Source organism: Gorilla gorilla, chromosome 17 (genome assembly GCF_029281585.2).
Source record: "Gorilla gorilla gorilla isolate KB3781 chromosome 17, NHGRI_mGorGor1-v2.1_pri, whole genome shotgun sequence".
NCBI lineage: Eukaryota > Metazoa > Chordata > Mammalia > Primates > Hominidae > Gorilla > Gorilla gorilla.
The window spans coordinates 55,498,504-55,522,753 of NC_073241.2; the positions used below are offsets into that span (position 1 = coordinate 55,498,504).

At 39.1% G+C, this 24,250-nt stretch overlaps 1 protein-coding gene across 2 annotated transcripts in view; it reads left to right on the top strand.

Moving 5' to 3' along the window:
• The window catches only part of TAF4B (TATA-box binding protein associated factor 4b), a 164,819-nt gene that overhangs the window by 36,179 nt on the left and 104,390 nt on the right, over positions 1-24,250 (top strand). For both annotated transcript variants that reach the window (XM_004059269.5, XM_055368362.2), the window contains exons 2-7: positions 1,635-1,780; positions 3,983-4,090; positions 11,145-11,306; positions 11,413-11,535; positions 18,441-18,530; positions 22,328-22,945. In XM_004059269.5, coding sequence (XP_004059317.2) covers positions 1,635-1,780; positions 3,983-4,090; positions 11,145-11,306; positions 11,413-11,535; positions 18,441-18,530; positions 22,328-22,945 — 1,247 coding nt within the window. The remainder of the gene's footprint in view (positions 1-1,634; positions 1,781-3,982; positions 4,091-11,144; positions 11,307-11,412; positions 11,536-18,440; positions 18,531-22,327; positions 22,946-24,250) is intronic.

Sequence of the window (24,250 nt, forward strand, 5' to 3'; positions counted from 1 at the left end):
TCCTTTGAATATATGTGAACCAAAATTTTGCTTCATTTTATGGCGTGTCCTATTACCTGATGGTGTCTTTTGCTAAATAACAGTTTTTACTTTTAATGTAGTTGAGTTTATTGAACTTTAAGAAATTCTTCCCTATCCCAAGTTCAGAAAGCCCTTTCTTTCTTTCGCTCTTTCTCTCTTTCTCTCTCTCTCTTTTTTGAGACAGGGTCTTGCTCTGTGTCCCAGGTTGGAGTGTAGATGCAATCATAGCTCATTGCAGCCTCGAGCTTGTGGGCTCAAGCTGTCCTCCTGCCTCAGCAGTTGTCCCAAGTAGCTGGGACTACGGGCTACAGGCATGCAGAAAGATAATTTTCTACATTGTCTAAGAGTTTAAAAATTTTTGCCTTTTACTTTCATATTCTTAATACACCTGGTTTTTGTGAATGTGTGTGAAATAGGCATCTGAAAGGTCTACCCAAAAGAAAGAAGCTGAGGCAGAATTAATGTAGAGAGTTTATTTGAGCCGAGGTTGAGTACAGCTGCCCAGGACACACAAATTGCCTTGGGGAGTGCCTTTGTAATAAACAGGTTTTTAAAAGCAGAAAAAGGGATAAAGACTGGGTTGATTAAAATATTATTTGTCAGCCGGGTGCAGTGGCTCACACCTGTAGTCCCAGCACTTTGGGAGGCTGAGGTGGGAGGATCACCTGGGATCAGGGATTTGAGACCAGCCTGGCCAACATGGCAAAACCCCATCTCTACTAAAAATACAAAAAAATTAGCTGGGCATGGTAGTGCATGCCTGTAATCCCAGCTACTGGGGAGGGTGAGGCAGGAGAATCTCTTGAACCCAGGAGACGGAGGTTGCAGTGAGCAAGATCGCCTGGGCGACAGATCGAGACTCTGTCTCAAAAATAAAAAAAAAAAAGAGTTATTTGTCAGGAATCCTCATTGGTTTACAGAAATAACATTGATTGGTTATACATTGTTGAACTATAGAGTGTGGTTTATGTTATCTGGCATGTGGCATTGTTAGGGTACTTTAGAGCTACTTGTGGCTATAGCAAGCAGTTTCAAGAGAGGATTGATTACATAGCAAAGGGGAGTAAGACCTAATTGCTGTCTCATTTTAATGCCTCTCTGGGGGAGATAATTTTAAAGGGCTCACATTTATATATATTTTTCTTTCTCAAATTTTATCTTTTCCGTATAGATAGCTGATTGACCAGCCCCACTTACTGAATAGTCTCCTTTCCTCATAAGTCTACAGAGCCTTTTAGGAAAATGTGATATGATATATCTGCATGAGTTGATTTGGGGGTTCTCTATTCTATTCCGATGGTCAGCTTATTCAGTCTTATGCTGTTAACCACACCATCTTAATTACTGTAGCTTTATAGATAGTTTTGATGTCATGAAGGAAAAGTGTTTTGCTTTCTTCAGGAGCATCTCATTATATTCATAGATTTTAAATTTTTAAATAGCTTGGAGTAAAAACATTTGTTCATCTTTGTATATAAGTAGCAGACATGAAATTCAGTATGTATTGAAGACATCATTTTAAAGTGCTGAAAGAAATGGGAGAAGAAAATATGTGATGGTTATGCTGTATTTAGTGGCTCAGAGGTCACTTTTTTTTCCTTTTTTAAATATAGGAACCGTTTTGATTAAAAGTAACAGTGGTCCGTTGATGTTGGTATCTCCTCAGCAAACTGTAACAAGAGCCAAGACCACAAGTAACATAACCTCAAGGCCAGCAGTACCAGCAAATCCTCAAACAGTCAAAATCTGTACAGTGCCGGTAATATACCTTAAATATTTTTCATCTTTCTTTGTTTCTCAGCTATAATTTTCATATAAATGTTGTGTATATGTTTGCTAGTAAAAAATAATGTAAGACATGATTCTACTCAGCTTTTTAGGTCAGCTTGCCTTGAATATGTCAATTTAATAAAGATTTTTGGTTTTGTCCTCTGATAATTGCCAAAATAGTAAATTCAGTCTTCAGATTTTATGTCCTCAAAGGAATGTTCAGAGGGCTATCTGCATATTTTTTGAGACAGGATCTCACTCTATCTCCCAGGCTGGAGTACAATTGCGTGAACATGGCTCACTTGGTTCACTGCAGCCTCAAGCTCCCGAGCTCAGGTAATCCTCCTGCCTCAGGCTCGCATGTAGCTGGGACCACAACTGCATACCACCATGCCTGACTAATTTTGTTTTTTGCACAGATAGCATGTCGCTTTGTTGCTCAGGCTGGTCTTGAATTCTTGGGCTCATGACAGTCCTCTTAGCCTCCCAAAGTGCTGGGATTATAGGTGTGAGCCACTGCACCTGGCCTATTTGCATCTTAAATGGAAAGAATATAATAATTCTGCCTCCCAAGTAGCTGGGATTACAGGCGCCCACTGCCATGCCTAGCTAATTTTTGTGTTTATTTAGTAGAGACACGGTTTTGCCATGCTAGCCAGGCTGGTTTTGAACTCCTGACCTCAGGTGATCTGCCCGCCTCCGCCTCTCGAAGTGTTGGGATTACAGGCGTGAGCCACTGCACTTGACCAGTTCTGCTTTAATTTTAATTTTTGGTAAAATAGTAATATTCTTTTTTTGTTTTTTGAGACGGAGTTTTGCTCTTGTTACCCAGGCTGGAGTGCAATGGTATGATCTTGGCTCACCACAACCTCTGCCTCCCAGGTTCAAGTGATTCTCCTGCTTCAGCCTCCTGAGTAGCTGGGATTACAGGCAAGTGCTACCACGCCCGGCTCATTTTGTATTTTTAGTAGAGATGGGGCTTCTCCATGTTGGTCAGGCTGGTCTCGAACTCTTGACCTCAGGTGATCCGCCCACCTTGGCCTCCCAAAGTGCTGGGATTACAGGCTGAGTCACTGTACCCAGCCTATAGTATTCATTTTTATTTGTATCTTACAGAAATTATCTTTACAGAAATCTGCTGCATTTCATTAACTTCACATTGTTAGAATGACCTATTTTACATCCATGGTGATCTTTCTAGATAACTGAAGCTTATCTTGTTTGATAGAATTAAAAATATTTTTATGGGGCTGTGCGCGGTGACTCACCCCTGTAATCCCAGCACTTTGGGATGCTGAGGTGGGTGGATCACGAGGTCAGGAGATCGAGACCATCCTGGCTAACACGGTGAAACCCTGTCTCTACTGAAAATACAAAAAAATTAGCCTGGCGTGGTGGCAGGCGCCTGTAGTCCCAGCTACTCGGGAGGCTGAGGCAGGAGAATGGCATGAACCCAGGAAGCGGAGCTTGCAGTGAGCCGAGATCGTGCCACCTCACTCCAGTCTGGGCGACAGAGCGAGACTCTGTCCCAAAACAAAACAAAACAGAAAAAAACAAAACAAAAATTATATATGTATATTTTTTAATGGGTATTTTATTTAAATAAAAATACTGAATGTAGTTTAGCATTTTCTTGATGACTCAGGCTCATTGTAATGACAGATTGCATTGTTTTTTGTAATAATCATTCTCTGCCAGTGTCTTTCATTTTTGTGCCCTACTAATTTGATTCTAGGTCCTGAAACAGTCATTTTCTCTGTTACTGTATCTGTCAATAATAGCCACTCCTTCCCTTTCTAGTTTGGTTTAACTGCTGTGGGTTGAGAATGTAGGTTAGCAGGTTTTTGTTTATAATTAAATATTACATAAGAATGTATTTTTTCTTTATGAACCAAAGAGCCAAGATTAAGATTTTAATGTTGAATACTGTAATATTTATTTAGTTTGAAATTTCAGATAAATGGGTTATTTATTGAATCAGTTGCCACCTTAGAAATATGAAATGAGTGTCATCTGGGCAGCTGACCGGTTAGGTTTATAGTATAGAATGTGCGTAAAACACATTAGGTTATAACTTCAGTCATAACAAATACATTTGCTGTCATAAAGTGTTCTAATGTTCACTGTAGTACTGATTTTAAATTACTAACGCTAATGACTTTGCATTATCTTGCTCCCCTCCACCGCCAAGAACTCTAGCTCACAATTAATCAAGAAAGTGGCAGTGACACCTGTTAAAAAATTGGCACAAATAGGAACTACTGTGGTAACCACTGTTCCGAAGCCTTCCTCAGTACAAGTAAGTTGTGCTGGCCATTCGTGCACTCGTTGTTCTCTTAACTTTTTAAAAAATCATTTAGCTATCTCCTGTTAGATATATAAGTTACTGTGTGACATTGAAGATAGCAATTCAGTAATATATGATGGCACTTATCAAACTGGGAACTGTTGGAGATATGGGAAACAAGATAAACATGGTGTACGTTCTTGGAATACCAGTTTTACTTCAGTGTATTAAGTTAATACAAATCTGCCTAATAGCCATGTGTTGCAGTATCTGGAAGCAGGTTCTGAGATAAAATTTGGGATATGTAGGGATAAATACCCATGGAAGGAAAGGAGAGTAGATAAGGGTTTAAACTAGATGCAGGCCCAATAAAGCCTTAGCCATCCTAGTGGAGAACTTTGGAGGATATATGGCCAGTCAGCATTGTCCCACTATGGGTTAACATGGTTGGCTGGGCCTTAATTCCTACTCTCTGTTCAGTCATTGGATGTGGACTTTCCTGGGAAAGTTACCTTTGGGCAAGGTGATCCTCTGCAGCTGAGGGAAGCCTGATGGAACTTATAAATGGAGGCTGTCTAATATCATTCCTAGCAGCTAGCTAGGACAGTACATATCACTCCTTGTCATGGTTCATCACAGGCTACTCCTTGCATCACTTGGATCTGTTTCCTCATACATGTTGGAGATCATCTGTTCTGGGATGCTCATGGTTTTCATCTTTGGGGAAACAAAGAGGAGGTTAATACGATGAACTACAGTCCCCACTGCTGCAGCTGGTTTCTGGTGGCACCTGATATTAATTATTTCCCTCTTCCACTGTGCCTTCCTAGATTCCCTTCCCCTCAACTACCAACTATACTGGTCTTTGTTAACTTAAATGATAACATGACCAGACCCTCATCCCTGAGGGATCTGTGGTCTTAATAACCATGTTCATTTGAGGTCAGGGTTGCTATGCTTGTCTATTTATCATCACAATTGGGCAAGGAAATACAAGGAGGCATTGAAGTGAATCACCTGAATCAGGTGGATTTGCCACACATACTTCTTTTTGCCTCCATTGAGTAATAGCTACCCTACCTCCTCCAGATGATGGGAGTCAATTACTCTTCCTAAGATAATTACTCCTGTCTTTCCTGCTGGATCGTGGGTACAAGGAACCATAGTGCAGCCATAGTGTCTATTTTATTTTATTTATTTATTATTTTGTTTTGTTTTATTTTATTTTTGAAGACAGAGTCTCACTCTATCACCTAGGCTGGAGCACTGTGGTGCGATCTTGGCTCACTACAACCCCTACTACCTGGGTTCCAGTGATTCTCCTGCCTCAGCCTCCCAAGTAGCTGGGATTACAGGTGTGTGCCACCATGCCCAGCTGGTTTTTTGTATTTTTAGTAGGGATGGGGTTTCACCATGTTGGCCAGGCTGGTCTCGAACTCTTGACCAAGTAATCCGCCTACCTCAGCCTCCCAAAGTCCTGGGATTACAGGCATGAGCCACCGCACCCGACTCTTAGTGTCTGTTCTTAGTGTCTATTTATAGGAACTCTTCTTTGTCCTCTGGAAGAGGTGTTTGCTTCCTGTGGGCAGAAAGGGGAAACGCAAAGTCCTCCAGTGAGTGTTTGTTGTGAGTGATGGTAAGTGGGGGCCATTCATGCTTCTTCTCCTTGATTCCTTGATCTATGGGTTTGTCCTGTTGGGGACATAGTACCATGTGGAAATTTTTGATTCAATGAGTATGCTGAGTCTTGGAGGATGGAATCCCATACTCATAGAGTATTGCCTCTATGTTTGTACTTCACCTGTACGTCTTGCTGGCTGTTCTAATATTTTACTAGACTCCTAGTTTCCGAGTCAAGACATATGTGATAAAACCAGTGCATCTGATAGTCCTGGGACTGTGCATCTTCTTGGAGCATGCTACATGGAATCCCATGCTAGTAGATCAGACCTTCTTTTGGTGTTCCAAACTTGAACCATACTGCTCACGTTCTTTTCATCTAACAGAAATGATGAGCAGTGAATCTGATTTTAAACATAATATTTTTCTACTAATACCATTTGTTGTCACTTAACATGCTTGACACTTTTTTAGGTGCCTTACATTCATCATCTCGTTTCATCCTTGTGACTATACTATAAGGGAATGTTATCTCTATTTTATATGAGAGGTTAAGAAGCTTGCTTGATTTCTGTTAGTATGTGGCAGAGTGAGGATTTGAGCCTTTATCTGACTCTGGAAACAGTTCTTAATGACCTATGTACTGATTATCTCAAAACCTACTGTATTTTTTTCCTTAGGATAAATTCTAAGGAGATTATTGGGCCAAAGAATATAAATTTAGGCCTATTGATAGCTACTATCATATTGTTTTATAAAGAAGTTAGCCACTTTAGACTATCAGTACTTCGAGTATATCAGTTTTTCATTGGATATAGTTCTTAAAGATTAAGTACATAAATAACACCACAGGTTAAAAAAATATATTGCGGAGAGAAAACATACTTAGCAACATGATCTTAGATACTTAAGACTGCCATTTGTACATTATGGCTCTTCAGGACACAGAGAGCAAATTATGTTGTGCTGGGATAACTGAAGGAATTCCACTACACTACTTCTTCAGGGCCCTTTTGGGAGCCAGTTTAGTGGTAAAGTGAGTTTCTTGGATATTACTTCTTAGAGTGTATTAGGGATTCTCCACATCCATGGGCTTTAATTTGTCCCCTGCCAGCTACAGCCACAATTCTATTTCTGTGCTCTCTGAATATTCGTTGAAGTCTTAATAGTTCTAGAACATGAAAGCTTGTGTTCATTTACTTAGTAATCATAGCCAGTGATCACTAATTATATTTGTAGTTTTTAAAAAAATTACTTTATTTAAAAAATAGAGATGAGGTCTTACTCTGTTGCCCAGGCTGTTCTTGAACTCCTGGGGCTCAAGCAAATCCTCCCGCCTCTGCCTTGTAAAATGCTGGGAATATAGGCATCAGCCATTGCACCCAGCCTATATTAGTAGTTTTTATAAAAGAGACAACCTGGAGCCTGTGAATTCAGGTGAAGGGGAAAATCTTTACTAAGCTTAAACTAAAACTTAGAGTTTCTTTCAACTATGAATGTAGGCTTCAAACTATGGAACCATTTTGAAGGGGAAAATCTTTACTAAGCTTAAACTAAAACTTAGAATTTCTTTCAGCTACAAATGTAGGCTTCAAACTACAGAACCATGGAGTATTACATTGTGTTAGTACATATCTGTGACTTTGTCACAATAGAAATAATTGAAATTTGTATGTTTCCTCATGTTTGTAGATATCTTAAAATGCTCATGTTAATCTGTCATTGATATTTTTGTGTGGACCATTTATTTTTCTTAGCTAATTTAGGTTGATGCATATTTTAAGTTGGGCTACTCCTTAGTGGTAGCCTAGAACAGTGGAAATTAGTAAAGAATGAAGTTAATGATATCTGTCCACTTTAAGGGATAAGCGTCTCAGTTTTAGGCATGGAAATAAGGAGCTAGAACTTAAAAATGAGAGACGATACAACTCCTTGTACTTGATTGTCAGACTGTAAATGCAAATGTGTGTGTTAAGAAATTTTGAAAGTATTTTCCTATTAGGCTTAGTCTAATAAATATAACACAAGAACTAGTTAGAAATCTTGTGTTCACTTTTACCTTGTATTTGATGAAGATGTAGTTTGGCCCATTGTTAGATTGGAATCTAATGTGCAAATGACTAGTATTTCTAATTAAATGTGAATAAACCTAAAGCAATTGCTGTTTCAGACAGGTACAGAAAATGACCCTCCTTGAAATGCTATTTCATCTTCTAAATTTCCATACAACTCATTTTATTGGCTCTGTGTAGAATTGGTTTTCACACATTTATTTCACATATACTTCAGTCCGTTTTCCTCCTGTCCTCAAGACATGCCTAGTCAGTCAGTGCAGCCTTGAAAAGCATTGAAGTTACCATTGGCTGGTCTGTTGAGTCAAAGGCAGAGTTGTGATTGAGTTTAAGACACTTTGGGCCAGGCATGGTGAGTCACACCTGTAATCCCAGCACTTTGGGAGGCCTAGGCAGGTGGATCACCTGAGTTCAGGAGTTTGAGACCAGCTTGGCCAACATGGTGAAACCCTGTCTCTACTAAACATTCAAAAATGAGCCGGGTGGTGTGGTGGGGGGCGGCTGTCATCCCAGCTACTCAGGAGGCTGAGGCAGGAGAATCACTTGAACCCCCAGGAGGTGGAGATTGCAGTGAGCCGAGATCGCACCACTGCACTCCAGCCTGGGTGACAGAGCCAGACTCCGTCTCAAAAAAAAAAAAAAAAAAAAAAAAAAAAGACACTTTTAAGGATGAGGGGGAATGGAATTTATTAGGCGAAAAGAAAAAAAAAACTCAGCAAAGCCAGAGGGGTTCCCGTTAGCAGGCCCCCACCTCACAGATTGAATCTCGGGTCACCACACAGGAACAGGAGAGGCCAGGCTCCTCCCCCTTGCAAAGGGCCTGATCTTCCCGAGGCTCCACCCCTCCTCCTCCCAGTGGGCAGGCGCGTGGGGGATTCTTCTGGAACCTTTCCCCTAATCTTCCGGTTGCGTCTCTCAAGATCATCAGGCATTAGATTCTCACGAGGAGAGTGCAGCTTAAATCCCCTGCATGTGCACTTCACGAGAAAGGTTCATGCTGCTATGAGACTAATGGCACCGCTGATCTGACAGGAGGCAAAGCTCAGGCAGTAATGCTCACTTGCCTCCTCTGTGTGTCCCTATTCCTAACAGGCCACAGACCTATACCCGCCCGCGGCACGGGGGTTGGGGACCCCTGTGGTAAGTTACAAGTAGTAGCTATACTAGAAAGTGTTATGAAGGACAGATTTTTTTTTTTACTGGAGACAGGATAAAACATTGACAAGGAAAATAGAATTCCATAAATGCCCCCTCTACTTATAAACGATAGGACGTTTTTCCTAAACTCACATTTCAGTTGGACCTTTGTTTGCTTCCTGAGGGAGGGGGACAGTACGCCCCCAAGGAACCTCTCCCATCAGTCCTCAGAGGTGATCATAACCACCAGCTAAAATTCCAGATTACACTTTCTTAAATATGGCAGTACAGAGAGTTAATGACTGATTATAAGATAGACTAAAGAAAGAGGCTTATTTACTGTATAGAAAACTAAAAATTTATTAGAAAATCTCCACAAGAATTCAGAAGAAACTGAGTGGTAGGTTGGAGAGCAGGACTAAGGATATGAAAAGAAGGGAGACTTCCTTTTGAATGTTGCCTTTGAGGCTTTATCTATATTTAACAAAATTGTACTAACTTAGGTGTAATTTTTAATTTTATCTCTTTTGTTAAAAACTATTGTTCTAGTCCTCATCATTAATCAGTAATTTTAAAATCTTATTAAAGTTTTTGCCAGGTGAGCCTTTAGTTTACTTTTCTTTTATTATCCTTATTCAATATTGAAATATGTTACAGACCTTTCTCATAAAATGAACCGAACAGCTTTCCTTATTCTGTTTTTCTAGAACATGTTGTATAAGACAGGAGTTATGCAAAAGTGTGGAAAAATCACATGGAAAGTATCTGAGCCTGGAGACTTGAGGGAGGGAGGTCTTTTTGGGTATCATTTCAATGTCTTTAATTTGTCTATTCTAGTTTCTGTGTTTTGTGCTAATTTTGTCATTTCATGTTTTTCCAAAAACCCTTTTGGTTTTGTTTCAAATGTATTAGCATGTGGTATTATTTTTATTATGCATTATGAAATATACATGCAAACAAAAGACTACATGTGATATGTACACATATGTAATATGTACACATATGTAATATGTCTGCTGTTGAAAAAAATAATAGTAAAATGAAGGCCCATATACCCCAAACCCGTGTTAGGGCCACCATGTGTCCCCACTCCTCTCCTTCTGTCAATTCTCAGCATTTTAAATGTTCTTCCTGTTTATAAAGAAAATTTTTTTCTAGAGACAGTGTCTTGTTATGTTACCCAGACTGGTCTCGAACTCCTGTCCTCAAGCAATCCTCCTGGCTCAGCCTTCCAAAGTGCTGGTATTGTAAGTGTGAGCCACTGCACTTGTCCTTCTTCCCATTTTTTACCCTCAGAACATTCTTGTCTAATATATATTCCAGTCTCTCTAATGTGGGAGATTTTGTTGTACATTCAGTTTCACCTATCTTGACTATTATAGAAGGAAATTTTCTTGAAGGTGATTGCAACTTGACCTTTTTGTGTTGCATGCTTGTAGAACATAGACATTTAAATTAAATGATGGTGCATTGTTCAGTTTTCTGTGTGAATTGTATGTAAATACTATTCCTTATCCCTGATCCCCAAACTTTTATTATGTTCTGTAACTTTTAGTGTTTGTCTTTAAGATTGTTGCTTTATCTCAGTGTGATTTTCTAAATTACTGCCTGACTTGTGATTGCTTGCATGAGGTTTTTGTCCTGTAGGTGATGCTAGAGTCACACCTCATCTTGATAGAAGGTAGAGAAACAACTGAAATTCTTTTCAGTGTGAAAATAAGATACCACGTTTTATAATATTCTTCATGCTTACTTTGATGGTCTACATAAAAGCAGTTTATCTAAAGTTTAGATAATAAGTAGATTGCTCTGCTTTGTTCTTAAGAAAAAGCAGAATATTCTATGTTCTCATAAAGACTTTCAGATACTTCTTGGAGTATTAATAATATTTTTTGAGGACTTATTTGCTTTAGCACTGTTTTTCACAAAAAATCCTAGGACAGCAGGTACCGTTGCAATCCCTATTTTTGCAGAGAGTAATCAGGATTAGCAAGATTAAGTAACTTGCCTGCAGTCAACACTTGGTAGGTGGTAATGAAATAGTAGATGGGGTGAGAATGAAACCCAGATCTGCTAGACTCAAGAGTTCCTAGAACTGTATTATATTGCCTTAGACTACTAGAGCATAACATAAAACCACAGATGTCAAAATTAACTTGTCTGATGAGTGTGAAATGAGGCACCCACTAATGTATCATAGTAATACAAGCCTAAATATTTAATACCTTTAATTTCAGTCTGTGGCTGTGCCAACCAGTGTCGTCACAGTTACTCCTGGAAAGCCATTGAATACTGTAACTACCCTGAAGCCTTCAAGTTTGGGAGCATCATCCACTCCTTCAAATGAGCCCAATCTTAAAGCAGAGAACTCAGCAGCTGTTCAGATTAATCTTTCTCCGGTAAGCTCTTACTTGCACCTTATATAAATCTTGTTCCTTGCAAGTTCTTTTGGATTGTTTGCTCACTAACACTTGTGTTTGCTTATATTTACATTTTCATATTTAGACAATGCTAGAAAATGTGAAGAAATGCAAGAACTTCCTTGCAATGTTAATAAAACTAGCATGTAGTGGATCACAGTCCCCAGAAATGGGGCAAAATGTGAAGAAGCTGGTGGAACAACTTTTGGTAAGTAGTGCTATAAAATCCTGCAAATTCTGGAGGAATCCATATAACATGTTTTAATTGGGAAATGCATATTTTTAAATGGGATTTATTTAATTTATTTATTTATTTAATTTATGTTTTGAGACAGAGTCTCGCTCTGTTGCCCAAGCTGGGGTGCAGTGGCGTGATCTAGGCTGACTGCAACCTCTTCCTCCTGGGTTCAAATGATTCTCCTGCCTCAGCTTCCTGAGTAGCTGGGATTACAGGTGTGCACCATCACGCTCGGCTAATTTTTGTATTTTTAGTAGAGACAGGGTTTTGCCATGTTGGCCTGGCTGGTCTCAAACTCCTGGCCTCAAGTGATGCACTTGCCCTGACCTCCCAAAGTGTTGGGATTACAGGCATGAGCCACCAAGCCCGGCCTGAGATTTATTTTAAATGTAGTTCTTGATAAATTTTGTTTTTTGCTTCTTGAAAGCTTTGTAAAGACTATAAATCTTGGCTAGAAAAACCTATTGTATATTTCTTTTGAAAATTTACCTTTTTAAAAAAATTGTGTATGTTTAAGGTATGCAACATGATGTTTTGATATATATATTATTTCTGTACATCTGTCTTGCCTCCCTTACTCTACAAAGGGCCTTGGAGAGAAGGTTCATTATTTAGTCAATAGGAAATTGTTATTAGAATTATGAAATCTCTGCTGGGCGCAGTGGCTCATGCCTGTAATCCCAGCACTTTGGGAGGCCGAGGCAGGTGGATCACCTGAGGTCAAGAGTTTGAGACCAGCCTGGCCAACATGGTGAAATGTCTTCTCTACTAAAAATATAAAAATTAGCCAGGTGTGGTGGCGCACACCTGTAATCCCAGCTACTTGGAAGGCTGAGGCAGGAGAATGGCTTGAACCTGGGAGGCGGAGGTTGCAGTAAGCTGAGATTGCACCACTGTACTCTAGCCCGGGCAACAGAGCAAGACTCTGTCTCAAAAAAAAAAAAAGAATTAAGAAATCTCAGAAAGCCAGGCTATCAGTAGATAATGAAATTCGGTTCTTATATGTCCAGATAGACACCAAGCTTTGGGACCACAGAAATTAGTTAATGCTCTTAGGCCTCACTTTCCTTATCTATAAGATTCTCATCTTCCAGATGAGAATGTTAAACATGATGATCGTTGATGTTTATATGAGTGCCAAGATGCTGTGTCTTTTAGCTACCAAATTGTATGCCTTTGGTTTCTTACATCCTCTTTCAGGTAAAATATGAAGGTGCACTAAAAAGAGTGAAGATAGAAGTTAGCAAATATTTCATATTATATGCTTAAGACATGCTGAGGATATAACAGACAAATGGATTTGGATTTTTTGAACTACTATAATATACAGATTTCTCTCACCACGTAATTAGAATTATATTTTTCACATAAAAATTGTCCCTTTTTCCCAGTATAAAATGTGTATATTTCAACTATTATACAGCAAAAACAAGCATAGTTTATAAATATTAAAATACCTTCTTTACTACTGTTTTTAATGCTGCCTGTAAGATGTTAGAGCACACTTGAAATGGTTAGTTTTTCATTTGGGAAGATGTTTTTATTACAGATGTCTAAAATACCTCATACTAACAAATTTTTAATTCAACTTACGGGTGTCTTTTTAAAAGTAAACATTGAGCTTTTGATCTTCCCTTTTCAAGGTATGCTAGTTTTGAAAGGGGACATGATGACTTGTTTCTCTGAAATGGAATACTCTAGATGAAGAGACCTGTTGGAAATGAACACGTATCCCATAAAATATTGAAGACTTTTTAACCACAAAACATATGTGTGAATTTTATGGACAGATAGAAGCAGTTAGGAATTAATCAAATATTGCCTCTAGTTTTAAGATCTGTTTACTTTAGAACGACAAACAGCAGTTCTAAAATATTTTGGTTTTAGGATACCTTTAAATTCCTAAAACTTGAGGACTCCCCAAGGCATTTTGTTTTTGTGGGGTTAACATTAAAACTGAAAAATGCTTAACATTTTTTTATTGAAAAAAATTTTTTTTGAGGTAGGGTCTTACTCTGTCACCCAGGCTGGAGTGCAGTGGCGTGAACAAGGCTCCCTGCTTTCTTGACCCTCCTGGGATCAAGCAGTCCTCCCGCGTCAACCTCCCAGGTAACTGGGACCACTGACATGTGCCACCACACCTGGCTAATTTTTTAATTTTTTTTGTAGAGACAGGGTCTTGCTATGTTTCTCAGGCTGATCTCAAACTCCTGAGCTCAAGTAATCGTCCCACCTTGGCCTGGCGAAGTGCTAGGATTACAGGCATGAGCCACCGTGCCCAGCTTGTTTATTAACAAATAACAGTAAACCCATTAAATGTTAACATAACTGGCATTTAAGTGAAAACCGAGTTTCAAAACAACAACAGAATTGAATGAGAAGAGTGGCATTGCTGTACCAATTTTGCAAATCTCCTTAGTGGCTGACCTAATGGAAAACAGCTGGATTCTCATATCTTCTTCTGCATTTAATCTGTTTTGTGATATGTTATTTTTTTGGGAGTATTTGGAAAATATCTGGTCTTGTGAAGAGAGGTGGTTGGAATACTGATTATTTTTTTTAAAATAGCTTTTCTCCAGATCATGGTGGATATTCTTTAGAGTCTACTGGTTTATCCTGCATGCTGAATGGATCTTTTACCCACGCATGATTTTTGTAATCACATTCATTGTTCATTGGGAAAATACTGGTTCACTGAGTTATGCAGATCTTTCAAATGTTTCCAGATTTATTGTTTAAGATATCAAAATAACATGCTCATTAAATTCACCAACCTTATTAGAAAATTCTTGTACCAGGAAGCTATCAAGTTCAGAATAGTTGTTACACATTTTTCAAAATTGTAATTTTGGCTTGAGAGCTTTAATTTTTATCATTAGCAACAAATGCTATCCATTGTTTTCCTTACTGTTAGTGGTTTAGTTTGTTTTTGAGAAAATATCTAACAAATACCCAAGTCTGAATAACCACAATTGCTTTGCCATTCTTTTCAGTAAAAATGGAAAAAAGTGGCTAGTTTAGCGACTCAGTTACAGTGCTTTTCCTTGATCCTCTGACTTTGATCTGCAACAAAAATGCTCTATGTATGTTTCCTATTTTGTTGTACACAATATTAAAGAGGTATCTACTGAAGAGTTGAGATTTAGTAAAGTTAATTTTTACTGCTTCATCCAAGGATGTTTCAAAGTGAAATTGGGTCTATTTTTTTATTTTTATTTTTTAGAATAAGAGTCTTGCTCTCTTGCTCAGGCTGGAGTGCAGTGACATGATACTAGCTCACTGCAGCCTCAAACTTATGGGCTCAAGGGCTCCTTCCACTTCACCCTCCAAGTAGCTAGGACTAAGAGGTGTGTGCCACCATGCCCAGCTAGTTTTAAAATATTTTTTTGTAGTGACAGGGTTTCACTATGTTACCCAAGCTGGTCTCCCAACTCCTGGCCTCAAGCGATCCTGCACCCTTGGCCCACCAAAGTACTGGTATTACAGGTGTGAGCCACTGTGCTTGGCCTTCTGTTGTTTTTTTTTTTTTTTCTCCAAGCACATAGCACTGTAGAATGTGATGATGGCTGTTTCACTTTGCCATTGCCTTTCTTACCGGTAGTTTTACCCATTGTTGCCTTTGCACCATGTGTGCAAACATTAGCTTAGTGAAAAAGGCTTTCTCTCCAAGATGTTAGTATTAATGGAAAATAATTTAGATCACACATACCCCTGAAATGCTTAATAGTGTAAGCAATGTGTAAAGGTTCCTCAGTTCTTTGGAACTGCTGTTATGGATTTACAATGTCATTCTGAAAATAGTCTTGCAGATCCATAGCCAACATCATATTGAATGGGCAAAAGCTCGAACCATTTCCCTTGAGAACTGGAACAAGACAAGGTCTCACCATTCCTATTTAACATAATATTGGAGGTTGTAGCCAGAGCAGTCAGGCAAGAGAAAGAAATAAAAGGCCCCCAAATAGGAAAAAAAAGGAGTAAAACTCTGTCTTCACTGATGATATGATTCTATGCCTAGAAAATCTTAAAGACTGCCAAAAGGCTTCTAGAACTGATAAACGACTTTAGTAAAGTTTCAGGGTACAAAATCAGTTTTCAAAAATCAGCATTTCTATACACCAAAAACGTTCTAGCTAAGAGCCAAATCAAGAGCACAGTCCCATTTACAATAGCCACACACACAAAAATGAAGTACCTAGGAATACAGCTAACCAAGGAGGTGAAAGATGTCTGCAAGGAGAAATACAAAACACTGTTGAAAATTCATGCTTATGGACTGAAAGAATTGATATCGTTAAAATAGCCATACTGCCCAAAGCAATTGACAGATTCAATGTTACTCCTGTCAAACTACCAATGTCATTTTTCACAGAATTAGAGAAAACTCTTTTAAAATTCATATAGGACCAAAAAAGAGCCTGAATAGCCAAAACAATTAGAAGCAAAAAAAAAAAAAAAAAAAAAACAAAAAACCAAAAACAACAAAGCCAAGTGGCATCACATTACCTGACTTCAGACTATACTGTAAGGCTACAGTGATCCAAACAGCATGGCACTGATACAAAAACAGACACATAGACCAATTGAACAGAATAGAGAACCCAGAAATAAAGCTGCACACCTACAACTATCTGATCTTTGACATTGTCAGCAAAAATAAGTAATGGGGCCTGGCCACAGTGGCTCACACCTTTTATAATCCTAGCACTTTGGGAGGCTGAGGCAGGTGGATCGCTTGCAATCAGGAGATTGAGACCAGTACGGTCAACATGGCGAAACCCCATCTCTACTAAAAAAAATACAAAAATTAGCTGGGTGTGGTGGCATATGCCTGTAGTCCCAGCTACTCAGGAGGCCGAGGCAGGGGAATTGGCTGAACCTGGGAGGGGGAGGTTGCAGTGGGCCAAGATCACGCCACTGCAGTACAGCCTAGGTGACACAGTGAGACTCTATCTCAAAAAAAAAAAGGTAGTGGGGAAAGGACTGATTCTATACATGGTGCTGGGATAACTCATTATCTATGTGCGGAAGAATGAAACTGGACCCCTACTTTTCACCGTATATAAAAATTAACTTGAGATGGATTAAAGATTTAAATGTAAGACCTCAAACTGTAAAAGTCCTAGAAGAAAACCCAGGAAATACCCTTCTTGACATCGGCCTTGGCAAAGAATTTATGGCAAACTCTCCAAAAGCAATTGCAACAAAAACAAAAATTGACAAGTGGAACCTAACTAAACTAAGGGCTTCTGCACAGCAGAAGATACTGTCAACAGAGTAAACAGACCACCTACAGAATGGAAGAAAATATTTGCGAACTATATATCTGACAAAGGTCTAATATACAGAATCAATAAGGAACTTAAAAATCAACAAGAAAAAACCCCATTAAAAAATAGGTGAACAACATGAACGGACATTTCTGAAAAGAAGACATACAAGCAGCCAACAAACATGAAAAGATGCTCATCATCACTAATCATCAGAGAAATGCAAATCAGAACCACAATGAGATACCACTCATACTAGTCAAAATGTCTGTTACTAAGAAGTCAGAAAACAGATGCTGGTGGGGCTGCAAAGAGAAGCGAACACTTATACGCTGTTGGTGGGAATGTAAATTAGTTTAGCTACTGTGGAAAGCGGTTTGAAGATTTCTTAAAGAACTAAAAATAGAACTACCATTTGATCCAGCAGTGCCGTTACTGGGTATATATCCAAGGGAAAATAAATCATTCTATAAAAAAGACATATGCACTTGTATGTTTATCGCAGCACTACTCAAAACAGCCAAGACATGGAATCAGCAGAGGTGTTAATTGACAGTGGGTTGGATAAATAAAAAGTGGTACATATACACCATGGAATACTACACAACCATAAAAAAGAACAAGATCATGTTTTTTGTAGCAATGTGAATGGCCATTATCCTAAGCAAATTGATGCAAGAGTAGAAAACCAGGTACCACATGTTCTCACTTACAAGTGGGAGCTAAACATTAAGTACACTTGGACGTAAAGATGGGAACAATAGACACTGGGAACTACTAGAAAGTGGGAGTGAGGGGGTGTGTGGGCTGAAAAACTACCTCCTAGATAACTGTGCTCACTACCTGGGTGACGAGATCATCTGTACCCCAAACTTGTACCTCCTGAATCTAAAATAAAAGCTGAATTTTTTTTTTAATCTAAGATCATAGTTACCTTTCCTTGAATGCTCCTTCCACAACTTCATGAAGAAAAAACCAGATGTTCTTTGTCACCGCACAATTATAATCTTTATTAAGTATATAATATGTCCTATTAGGCAAAATTTTTAAAACTATATTTTATACATCTGAAAAGAATAAGATAATTCAATCAGCTACATCTTACACATTATCACTGGCATCAAGTTATTTTGGAAGTACTTCTACTAATTCTGGAAATGTTGTCCCTGGCTCTTGTGTGCAAAGAACACCAGCAGGTTAGCAGATTAATTTCCAAATCGTTTTAGAGAACTTAAACCCTAAGGTCTCCAAACTGAGTAACTTCCTGTTCCCCACCCTAAGAAATTTAAGACACCCATGCCTTCAGTTCTTAATTGTTCTTAACAGATTGTAATAATGTAGTATTACTCAGCCCATCAGCTCTTCTCTTTGCTTCCTGTGATCTTTAAAACAAAAAAAATCACCCCTTCATTGTATTCTCTATTAATAAACATCTCTATCATTTATGCTTACACATTTCATAGCTGGCATGAAGAAAAAAGCCTATATTTAATTGACTTTATCATTTGTGAAAAGTTTGCTATGTCTACAATCATGAATTATATACTTTGTCTCTTTTAAAAGATTTGTAGACTTAAAATTGTTTCTGTTTCTCCCATCCCTCAGGATGCAAAAATCGAAGCAGAAGAATTTACTAGGAAACTGTATGTTGAACTCAAGTCTTCACCTCAGCCTCACCTGGTTCCTTTTCTTAAGGTAGAGTTATGTGTCACTTAGAAGAAATAATTTGGATTAGATTACTCTAAAATAATTAAAAATTGGAATATTTCAATATGACAGCAATTGAATGTGAAGATACTGACAGTGTGGGAGAAACCTCTGAGTGCTTTTGTAAGCTGTAAAGCATGTTCATAATATATTTTAATTTGGATGCTTTGAAAAAAGAGAAGTAACATTTTATTCATGAACATAAGTTCATGATTATATTGTTTAATACTTGTATGAGAATATACAGACATACCACAGAGGTACTGCAGGTTTGGTTTCAGACCACCATAAGAAAGCTAATATCACAATAAAGTGAGTCATATGAAATTTTTGGTTTCCAAATGCATATAAAACTTTATGGTATACTTTATTAGGTATACAATAGCATTACATTTGAAAAAACAATTACATATGTTAATTAAAAAATATTTTATTGCTAAAAAGTGCTGACAATCATCTGAACCTTCAGCAAGTTATAGTATTTTTGATGGTAAAGAGTCTTACCTCAATGTTGATGGCTTTTTGCTGGTCAAGGTGGTGGTCACTGAAGGTGGTCACACCCAGCTGTGGCAATGTCTTAAATTAAGACAACAGTGCAATTTGTGTCATCAGTTGATTCTTCCCTTCACAAAAGATTTCTCTGTAGCATGCAGTGCCGTCTGATAGCATTTCACACACAGCAGAACTTCTTTCAAAATTGGAGTCAATTCTCTCATACCCTGCCATTGCTTTGTTAACTAGTTGTTGTCATATTCTAAATTCTTTGTTACCATCCTAACAACATTTATAGCATTTGACCAGGGGTAGACTCCATCTCGAGAAACCAGTTTCTTTGCTCATCTGTAAGAAGCAACTCCTCATCTCTTTCAGTTTTGTCATGAGATTGCAGCAATTCGGTCACATCTTCAGGCTCCACTTTCAACTGTGGTTCTCTTGCTATTTCTAGCATATCTGCAGTGACTTCTTCCACTGAAGTTCTGAACCCCTCATAGTCATCCATGAGGATGGGGATCCACTTCTTATGAACTCCTGTTAGTGTTGATATTTTGATCTCCTGCCTGACTCATAAATATACTTAATGGCATCTAGAATGGTGAATCTTTTCCAGAAGGTTTTCAGTTGTCTTTGCCCCCAGATTCATCAGAGGAATCACTGTCTGTGGCAGCCGTAGTCTTACAAAATCTATTTCTTAAATAATAATTGAAAGTAAGAATTACTCCTTGATATATGTGGGCTGCAGAATGGATGTTGTGTTAGCAGACAGGAAGACAATAATGATCTTGTACATCTCTATCAGAACTTTTGGGTGACGAGGTGTATTGTCAATGAGTGGTAATATTTTTTTTTTTTCTCTGAGCAGTAGTTCTCAACAGTGGGCTTAAAATATTCAGTAAACCATGCTGTGAACAGATGTGCTGTCATCCATGCTTTGTTCATTGGTAGAGCACAGGCAGAGTAGATTTAGCATAATTCTTAAGAGCCCTAGGATTTTTGGAATAGTAAATAAGCATTGGCTTCCCCTTGAAGTCACCACCTACATTAGCCCCTAACAAGAAAGTCACAGCCTGTCCTTTGAAGCCTTGAAGCCATGTGTTGACTTTTCCTCAGCCAAAAGCTATGAAAGACCTAGCTTCCTCCAATAGAAGGTTGTTTTGTCTCCATTGAAAATCTGTTGTTGGCCAGGCGTGGTGGCTCACGCCTGTAATCCCAGCACTTTGGGAGCCCGAGGCAGGCAGATCACCTGGGGTCAGGGGTTCGAGACCAGCCTGGCCAACATGGAGAAACCCTGACTCTACTAAAAAAAATTAAAAAGTTAGCTGGGCGTGGTGGCGCATGCCTATAGTCCCAGCTACTTGGGAGGCTGAGGCAGGAGAATTGCTTGAACCCAGGAGGCAGAGGTTGCAGTGAGCCAAGATCGTGCATTGCACTGTAGCCTGGGTGACAAGAGTGAGACTCCATCTCAAAAAAAAAAAAAAAAAAATCTTAGCTATATCTTCTGTATGATTTGCTGCAGTTTCTACATCAGTACTTGCAGCTTTACCTTGCACTTTTATGTTAGTTATCAAGAGAGCTTCTTCCCTTAAACTTCATGAGCCAGCCTCTCCTAACTTCATACTTTTCTTCTGCAGCTTCCTCACTTTTCAGCCTTCATAGAATTGAAGAGTTAGTGCTATACTCTGGTTTAGACTTTTGCTTAAGGGAATGTTGTAGCTGGTTTGATCTTCTGTCCACACCACTCAAACTTTCTCCATGTCAGCAATAAGACTGTTTTGTTTTCTTATCATTTATGTGTCACATGGAGTAGCCCTTTGAAGTTCCTTCAGGAATTTTTCCTTTGCATTCACGACTTGGCTGTTTGGCACAAGAGTCCTAGCTTTCCATCTCTGTTGGCTAAACAAATGAAAACTCCAGGAATGAAAAGGCACAATCTATTAGTTTTTAGTTTGAACTGCCTTTACTCTTTAAGTAGGATACAAAGATAGATGCTGACAGTCAGAAAGTATGCTTGGCTGGGTGTGGTGGCTCACGCGTGTAATCCCAGCACTTTGGGAGGCCGAGGTTGGCCGATCACCTGAGGTGAGGAGATGGAGACCAGCCTGGCCAACATGGCTGTCTCTACTAAAAAATACAAAAATTATCCAGTGGTGGCATGTGCCTGTAGTCCCAGCTACTCAGGAGGCTGAGGCAGGAGAATCTCTTGAACTCAGGAGGCAGAGGTTGCAGAGAGCCGAGATCACGCCACTGCACTCCAGCCTGGGCAACAGAGTGAGACTCCGTCTGAATAAGAAAAAAGAAAATATGCTAGCTCAGTTCTTTCAGATCATAAAATTCACTTTGTATTTAATTTTGTTTTGATGTAAAGATATTTCTTTATTTTTATTTAAAAAAATTTTTTTTGAGATGAGGTTTTGCTCTGTCACCCCGGCTGGGGTGTAGTGGTGCGATCACAGCTCACTGCAACCTCAACCTCCTGGGTCCAAGTGATCCTCCCACCTCAGCCCCTGTGGTAGCTGGGACTACAGGCATGCACCACCATGCCCTGCTAATTTAATTTTTGTGTTTTTTGTAGAGACGAGGTTTTACCATGTTGCCTGGGCTTTTAAAGACTATTTCTTCCTTTCCTTTTTTTTTTTTTTTTTTGAGATGGGGTCTTGATCTGTCACCCAGGCTAGAATGCAGTGGCATGATCTCAGCTCACTGCAACCTCTGTCTCCCGAGTAGCTGGGACTACACGTGTGTGCCACCACGCCTGACTAATTTTTGTATTTTTTGTATAGATGGGGTTTTGCCATGTTGCCTAGGCTGGTCTCAAACTCCTGGCCTCAAGTGATTGCTTACTTTGGCCTCGCAGAGTGCTGGGATTACAGGCATGAGCCACTGCACCTATTTCTATCCAAAGTTTGAAAGTTACTTAGTGAAGAGACCTAGATTCTGCTGTGGTTTAAATAAACTTATAGATACTGAAGTTATTAATGATCTATTATAGGGTTTAGATGATTATAGAAAAGTATAATACAGTGTTTACCAAATTGATATTGAGGGAATACAAATAAGTTTAATACTGAGATATAGTAATTTCATGTTGGAAAACAGGCACTTGGGCTTCAAATTGATTGTATCCTGGATATTGGCAGGATATAAGTAAGTGATACAAGCTGTCTTCAACTGAAATACTTGATACACTTTTGATTGGTTTTAAGTTGTAAAGGTATGAAATACCACATTTTGTTTCACAAGTAGCTGATTTGTTAGCAGTGTTTTTTTCCATTCCTCTGCATTTCCAGAAAAGCGTGGTTGCCTTACGACAACTTCTGCCTAACTCCCAGAGCTTCATCCAGCAATGTGTTCAGCAGACTTCTAGTGACATGGTCATTGCTACCTGTACTACAACAGTAACAACTTCTCCTGTGGTGACAACTACAGTGTCCTCAAGCCAGTCTGAAAAGTCAATTATTGTTTCTGGAGCAACAGCACCCAGAACTGTGTCAGTGCAAACTTTGAACCCACTTGCTGGTCCAGTGGGAGCAAAAGCTGGAGTTGTGACACTTCATTCTGTGGGCCCAACTGCTGCAACAGGAGGAACAACAGCTGGAACTGGTTTGCTTCAGACTTCAAAACCACTTGTGACATCTGTAGCAAACACAGTGACCACGGTGTCACTGCAACCTGGAAAGCCAGTTGTCTCTGGAACAGCAGTAACACTGTCCCTTCCAGCAGTAACTTTTGGAGAAACTTCAGGTGCAGCTATTTGTCTTCCATCTGTGAAACCTGTTGTTTCTTCTGCTGGGACCACATCTGACAAGCCTGTTATTGGGACTCCAGTTCAAATCAAACTTGCCCAGCCGGGCCCTGTCCTTTCACAACCAGCTGGGATTCCACAGGCAGTTCAAGTCAAGCGACTAGTGAGTAACATTTTGTTTCTTCCCCAGTTACTTATTTTGAAAATTTTGAACATTCAGAAAACTGGTAAGACTAGTAGAAAACTAGTAAGGCTATATATTGTTTACGGGTTTGACCAATTAATTTTTTTTTTTTTAATCTCATTTGCTTTGTTTTCCTCTTTCTACTCACACCCACAAACACACATATAAGTCCTTTTTTTAAAGACAGAGTCTCACTCTGTTGCCCAGGCTGGAGTGCAGTGGCACGATCTTGGCTCACTGTAACCTCCACCTCCCAGGTTCGAGCATTTCTCATGCCTTACCCTCCTGAGTAGCTGGAATTACAGGTGTGCACCACCACGCCTTTCTAATTTTTGTATTTTTGTTAGAGATGGAGTTTCTCCATGTTGGCCAGGCTAGTCTTGAACTCCTGGCCTTAAATGATCCACCCGCCTTGGCCTCCCAAAGCACTGGGATTACAGACAGGCAATGAGCCACCACGCCCAGCAGCAAACACACACGTAAGTCTTTACTGAACCACCTGAGAGTGGTTGCAAAAATTATGACAACGCATGGTGTATGTATCTCCTAAAAGGTTTTTTTTGTAAAACATAACCACAACATACCTGTTGTCACACACAGGAAATTAATATTGGTACAGTATTTCTGTAGTTGTCCCAATAATGTCTTTTTATTTTTATTTTTTTGTAGAGAGAGGGTCTTGCTATGTTGCCCAAGCTGGTCTCAAACTCTTGGCCTCAAGTGTTCCTCTCGACTTAGACCTCCCAAAATGTTAGGATTACAGGCATGAGCCACTGTACCTGGCTCATTTAATCTAGAATACTTCTCTAGCTTTTTGTGGTTGTTTATTATATTGTAATGTTTAAAGTGCCCAGAATATTTGCAGAATAGTCCTTTGTTTTGTCTGATTGTTGTGTTTTTTTGCTAAACTTGGTAGGTTGGGAGGTTCTTGGGTGAAAGAAGGAAATTTTAGCTGTTTGTCGATTAGTGTTTAGAATGTTCTTCTTTATTTAAGAAAAGGTAAGTTTTACCAGAAGGCTATGAAAGTATTGTTAACTCATGGGAGATACTACATGATGCATTAATTAAAAATCATAACGTTTTTAGTAAAGTTCTTCCCTATCTTCTACGATAACAGAGCTTGCTGTTCTTTTGGTGAATGTCCTTATTCTCTTTTGTAATGCTTTGCATTAGAGGCTGTGTTTTAAATCTCTGTTTTGGTTCATTCTGCTTCTTGTGTAGCCTTTCCAGCCCTGTTTGTATTATCAGAATAAGAGGTATCTGAGTGATTGTCGTCTGAGGCAA